This window comes from Trachymyrmex septentrionalis, unplaced genomic scaffold (assembly GCF_001594115.1).
Source record: "Trachymyrmex septentrionalis isolate Tsep2-gDNA-1 unplaced genomic scaffold, Tsep1.0 scaffold29, whole genome shotgun sequence".
NCBI classification, from domain to species: Eukaryota; Metazoa; Arthropoda; class Insecta; order Hymenoptera; family Formicidae; genus Trachymyrmex; species Trachymyrmex septentrionalis.
The window spans coordinates 2,477,340-2,483,385 of record NW_017305451.1 but is presented as its reverse complement, the minus strand read 5'-3'; the positions used below and the strand labels follow the sequence as shown (position 1 = coordinate 2,483,385).

The following is a 6,046-nucleotide window of genomic DNA, read 5'->3' as shown; positions in this document are numbered from 1 at the left end:
GAATATATGTATATATATATATATGTTTATACAATAAATACATAATTTATGTATATTTATTGTCCAATAGGTACTTCAAAATATATACAAAGAATTGTATTGGCCTTGCACTACGATTGTCGCCAATGATATTTTTCAACGGTTCGGGATAATCATTGTTAACACAATACAGAGCACCACTACAGAAAAGGAACATTGCGTATGGCTTCTGAACGGGCGAATGACGCACATCAATAGCTATTTCAACCAACGTAAATTAACTTTAATCTCAGCTTGACTTACTTTTTATCTGCTTCTAGTTTCTACAAATTATGCCCGTTTCTAACAACACAGTGTAGATTAACTTTACCTTCAATTCAACTTACTTCTTCATCCTTTTCCAATTCCTAGAACTAGTAATTCCTAGAACTAGTAATTCCTAGAAAAAGTTAGTTGAACCGAGATTAAAATTAAACTACATTAGCAGAAACGGGTGTCGGAAAAAAAAGAAAGGAAAAAAAAAAAAAAAGATGAAAAGTAGAACTGAGAGATTATAGTTAATCTACATTGACAGAAACAGACATTAGTCACGTCGAGACGGCGTTGAGTTCGCCAGCGATATTTAATAAACGATCTCGAGATACCGACGCGATGTAGAACAGTGCGGGAAAGGAACATCTCGCGTGCGCGTTTCGAAACGCGGTGGTGAAGCGAGTCGAGCGGGACGCGGGCCGCGTTGGCGGCCATAAGTAAGTCTTCCACGTAGGTCCGTCCGCGAGCGTCGATACAGCGGTGAGGGCGAAGCTATCGCGCAGCGCCGACAACGCAGCGTATTTACAAACACGGCCATGTAAGGCGAGTTCTCGCCTAATTGTGTTTACATACATACATACACGCACGCACGCACGCACACTTTCCCGTCGCCGTCGTCTCCTGAGACTCCCACGCGGCCGAGCGAACGAAACGCGTTTTCACAGGATACCCCTTTTTATCGATTTCCTTCTTCAACGTGAATTCTTATCCACTTTCGAGACACTTTCCGTTCCCGAATCACAAAAGAAACGGCCCTACCTAGAATCTCCTATTCCTTCCATTAAAAGAAGCTTAAAGGAAAGGACCAGGTCGAAAACGACCCTGGCGGGATAAAGCGGCATTGTTCGCGACGCGAGAACGTAGAAACGTTCATAAAAGTTTTCCCCAAACGTCGCCGTTGGACGGCTCACAGTTCCAGAGGGTCGTACATCGGCGGTAACGGCTCGTCCTCGGAATCGTAGAAGTACGGTTTCCTGCGGTATCCGCCACCGGACTGCCGCACGTCGTCCTCATCGTTCACCACGTCGTCTTCGTCCACTTTCGAGCTCGAGAGCTCGTCGAGGTTCTCCTGCAGCCTCTTCACCGCCTCCTTGATGAGGCCGCCTTCGCGCAGCAGTTCCTGAAGTACCTCGTACGGATCATCGTCCACCCTCCTCTCGCTCCTCTTCAGATGATTGTGATAATGGTGGTGATGGTGGTGGTGGTGGTGGTGGTGGTGGTGGTGATGATGATGAGGATGATGAGCAGCAGTCACGTGATGCTGTTGCTGCGATTGTTGTTGTTGCTGGCCGTTAGACCGCAGACCGCAGACCTCGCAGCCGGCGGCCGGATCCGCCCAGGAACGTGCCGGCACCCGGTACGGCGACGGCCGATTGTTCTTGCAGCTGATGCTGGACTTGGCCTTCAGACCGGACAGTCGTAGGTTCTCCTTGATCTGCGACACCAGGAGGTCGACGTCGCGCGTCAGGAACGCGTCCGCCTGCGCCGCGCCGTCCGGCATCACGCCGATCAGATACGTCGTCTCCTCGGCACTCGGCATCCTCGAACTCTCCGCCTCGTGCTCTCGATGCTGACACGCGGAACACGTAACAACAACCACGACTACGACGTGTAGTAAACAGACTGTACAACGGGGACCCGACGGTTTCACTCAAAGCTCTATGTGTCGTCCCCTCTTCTTCTAATGTACAAGATCTCTCTCTCTCTCTCTCTCTCTCGCTCTCTCTTCGAGCCGACAACAGTTTTCCCACTCTGTTTCCTTCTTTCGATGTTTACCTGGGTCGACGAGGTCCCATGCAAACAATAAACAGCCTGAGGTAAGGAGAAAAGAGAGAGAACGCTGCACTATTTTCTTTCAGTAAAACCAAACTTCCTTTTCTCGTACCAGGAAAACCTCAGCGGGAAGACTTGAGAATTCCTTTTTCCACGAAGAAATACGGGCTGTCCTCCGATTAGTGACTCGCTCTCTGAATCGCTGAGTTGTCGCCGAGAGACACGTCAACAATAATACACAGTGGCGATGTGTATATGTGTGTGCATATATATATATATACAGATATATACACATATATATAAAGCACGACGGAGTATCCGCGTACAGGCGCGTCCGTGCGTAATCGGACGGGTATGATTCACTAGGCAAATACGCGGGTCGACGCGATATATCCTCTCCTCGTTCGCTTTCTCGAAACGTCGTCGGCGGAACGCGGCACGACGAGGAGTCGCGCGCGTCGAAGCGCGGCTGGCTGTTGAATGAACTGCCCCGCGCGCGAGTACGAGCGTGCGGCTAATCTACGCGCATAAACAAACGCACACCAGCGCACCGCGCAGCAGCAGCTGTACGTATACACGCACAGAGCTCTCCTCTCCACTACCCGCTACACAGCGCTACACCAGCCGCACATTGTTTTGCTTCCAGGCCGATCGAACGTATACAGTGTCTGCATTCGACTCTGTCTCTCTCTCTCTCTCTCTTTCTTACGCTCGCTCGCTCGCTCTCCGAGGATCAGTGCGAGGTGGGTTGCACAACGCGCGCATACGCTCGTTACACGCACCTACTCAGCTCCGATGAGGTAACGCACTGAGCGGGTGGGAGAGAAAGAGGAGGAACGGAACACGGTGAGAGCGAGTGATTATTTTGGCCCGACGGGAAGATGGTAATCTCGCGCGGCGCTCCCGCTTTCGAATCGGATACACCAGACGGACGATTCCTTTTCTTCTATCTCTCTCGTGATTCTCTTCTATTTATAGTCTCTTATTATCTTTTTTTTTTTTTTGTTTTTTTGTTTTATTCTGAGGTAGTCCCGATTCCACGGCTCGTTATTCCACTTGCGATCCACTTGTTACTCAATGACGCGACTCTCGCGGTTCTTTCTTTTTTACACAGTCTCGTTTTAAATGTCAACTCAGACGTCAGTCGGAATTTATTTTCACCGTCGTTTTTCCGACTTCGAGGTAGTCCCGGTATATACTTCGCTGTCCTCGGTCCTCCAGGGTTTCAAGGGCCTCCCACACGTACAACTCGCTCACCGCGGGAATCACGACGAATTGTCGGCGCACGAACTTTACGTCGCGCGACGCGTTAGAAAACGTCCGGTGCGCCTGCTCCTTTGTTTATCTGGCGTGACTTCACCGCGCGACAACGTCGACGGGTCGTTCGCGATCACTTGGCGCGCGGAGCGAAGCAGCGCCAGCGAGCAGAATTCAGCGAGCACCAAACGAGCACGGAGAGCGAAGAGCGAGCGGCCGCCCGTACGTCCGCCAGCCATGAACCTTCTACTCTGTTATTATTGTTTTGGTCGGGCGGCGCATGCGCCCCGTCGCCTGCCTTCCCCGCCGGTCGCCCCCCTGCCCAACCCGGCTCCCGGCACCCCTCCGGCCCCGCGCTCGCCGGCTCGTGTAAACAAACCGTTAACTCACGGGTGCCCGGCGAATCGATAGTACTCCTCGCTTTGCCACTTCCCCGTTCCGTATTCTCTCTCTCACGCTTCCCTCCCTCCCACCCTCCCGCCAGCTCGCTAAGAAAGCAAGCACGGAGCGCTTGCCGATCGCAAAAATGCCTTTGTCACATACTCGAGGAATGCGACGATACGACACCTCCGAGACGGGCGTTTCATAATTCATAATCGTGACGTTTGCTTATAAACCTTTTGCATTTGTATATTCGGAACTCTTTCAGAAGCGTGGTGATTTTGAACGAAATTTGAGATAAAGAGGGCGGAGGGGGCGGGAAGCGAAGAGAAGGACAAAAGGGCAACACGTCGATGAGGAAACAGGAGAGGAAGGGAGAAGTGAGGGTGGAAGGGAGAAGTGAGGGTGGGAGGAAGGGACGAGGGGGGACATCGATGCGCGCGGATCAAGGTTACACTCGGGCACCTCCTCTACGTCATCCCTCGTCGTGTTTATACGCGCGTGCGCTCAGCGCGCACGCACACACACACACACACACACACACGCTTGTCCTTGGGACGAATCATTCATTATCGCGTCCATGTAATGCTCCGCGCGGATTATGTCCACAAAAATTCAGCAATCGGGTTTCCTCTAATAACTTAAACGAATTAAAACGGCCATGAGCGTATCCAAGATTTGACAGGAGGGGGGGGGGACAAAAATTTATCTTCACACAAAATTGATTACAATATTTATATTAAATCAACTTTCAAGGCTCTTCAGTGAATTTTATTATGAATAATGTATAAGTCAAATTGAGCATTGGATGTTCCATCTTTAGTAGTAAAAATTCATGATTTATTTTTATCAAAAATGAGGGGGGGGGGAATGAAGGGAATGAGTAACTTGGTATTTTACCGAATATATTTACAATGTACTATGTTTTAATTATTTTGATTTTTTAAAAATACAAAAATAAACTTGAAATATCGAATACCTACTTTCCTGTCTCCCTATATAATTGGTTTGTAAATTGTTTAATTTACTGATTCAGTTTACTTTCTATGGTATCTCTAAAGTGAAATTCATTCGCTTTTTGTTTTGCTTCCTCGTATCTCAATCTTAATGTATCGGGTTCTGTCAAAAATCTCTGCCATAAAATGTCCTTTTCGCGTTCTAGATTAGCGTCCATCCTCTGCAATACGGGAATTATTAGCAAATGTTATATGTTTTCACGAATTATTAATATGTTTGTAGCGCTATACCATTCGTTCTTTGAACTGATTCCTAATTTTTATTATATCTCCTTGCACCTGTTGAACGATTGTGGACATTTCCTCGCACTTGGAGCTTATTTCATATGAAGTTGGCCTAAAGCTAATTGTCGGTCCATTTTGCGTCTCAGCTATGTAATCCTTGTTAATTTCATTCTCTCTAAATCCATAGAAATATACATTAAACATACTCATAGAAAAATAATGTATCATCGATACATGAAATTATTAATGGTAAATTATTAACTTACAATTTTTGTAATTTGTCGATTTTATTATTTGGATATGTTTCCAGTATTAATTTCTTCTTCTTCGCGTTGTCAGCTATTAAGTCGTCGTATCTTTTCAACGCAGTAGATAACGACGATTCATCCGAGATATTGTCACCAAGTACCATAGACATAAATATTTGATTAAACGCATTGTACGTTTCCGGAGATTGCGTTATAAGTGTCGCATATTCGTCCTGTTCTTGTTGCATGACCTCCTGCACATTTCATTATGTTTCTATGAGTAGTGCAAATTATTATTTTTATTAAAATAATACCGAATTGAGAGAGAAATGCATTGATACCAACACATCTTGCAGAAGAAAGCTTATATTCCGTAATAATATAATGACGAGCGTCAGCGATGAATTCAGCGACTTCGTGCAGGCGACGGAATTGCATTTCCATTAATAAATATAGCAGATCTACGTAAACATGTCCATGCTTTCCTGCGAGAAAATATAAATTCTTGAGCTTCTCGAGACGGGCTTTCCTCCGTTCGACACGGGCAAGTGCGTCGTTCTTCAAGATCTTTATAGTCTCCATTTCAGCATATTGCACTACTACTTCTGGTAATTGTTGATCTCGCAAAAGCTCAATATTCTGTTCCAAAATGTCTCTCTTTATGGTTAACGTTTGCATTTCATCGCTATTTATAAATAAAATGTTATGATTTAATATATAAAACATTATTTACTTTATTCTATATTCAAGCCATATACAGGGTATCTGTTAAGGTCGGAGCCGCATTGGGAGCGTAGAATGGATCAAGGAAAACAAAAAAGTTTTATACCATTTTGCAATTTTCGCAATAGTTAA

The 6,046-nt window shown here is 46.3% G+C and overlaps 2 protein-coding genes across 3 annotated transcripts in view; both read right to left on the bottom strand.

The window, feature by feature from the left end:
* Positions 1 to 483: 483 nt before the first annotated feature.
* LOC108749510 (GSK-3-binding protein-like) lies at positions 484 to 3,551 on the bottom strand. Of its 2 annotated transcripts, XM_018488292.1 has the most exons (2): positions 1,526 to 3,551; positions 484 to 1,489 (listed from the first exon to the last, which is right to left on the bottom strand). In XM_018488292.1, exons 1-2 carry the CDS (start codon positions 1,829 to 1,831, stop codon positions 1,199 to 1,201), a joined length of 597 nt encoding a protein of 198 aa, XP_018343794.1. In that variant the 5' UTR covers positions 1,832 to 3,551; the 3' UTR covers positions 484 to 1,198. The 2 variants fall into 2 exon arrangements, with proteins under 2 accessions (XP_018343794.1, XP_018343793.1); XM_018488291.1 differs by having other exon boundaries at positions 484 to 3,551.
* A 969-nt stretch (positions 3,552 to 4,520) lies between these two features.
* LOC108749334 (HAUS augmin-like complex subunit 3) overlaps positions 4,521 to 6,046 on the bottom strand; it is a 3,544-nt gene continuing 2,018 nt past the window's right edge. The window contains exons 6-9 of the mRNA XM_018487947.1: positions 5,537 to 5,876; positions 5,210 to 5,445; positions 4,950 to 5,118; positions 4,521 to 4,879 (exon numbers count right to left, since the gene is read on the bottom strand). Of these exons, the coding sequence (XP_018343449.1) occupies positions 4,727 to 4,879; positions 4,950 to 5,118; positions 5,210 to 5,445; positions 5,537 to 5,876 (898 nt within the window). The 3' untranslated portion in view covers positions 4,521 to 4,726. The remainder of the gene's footprint in view (positions 4,880 to 4,949; positions 5,119 to 5,209; positions 5,446 to 5,536; positions 5,877 to 6,046) is intronic.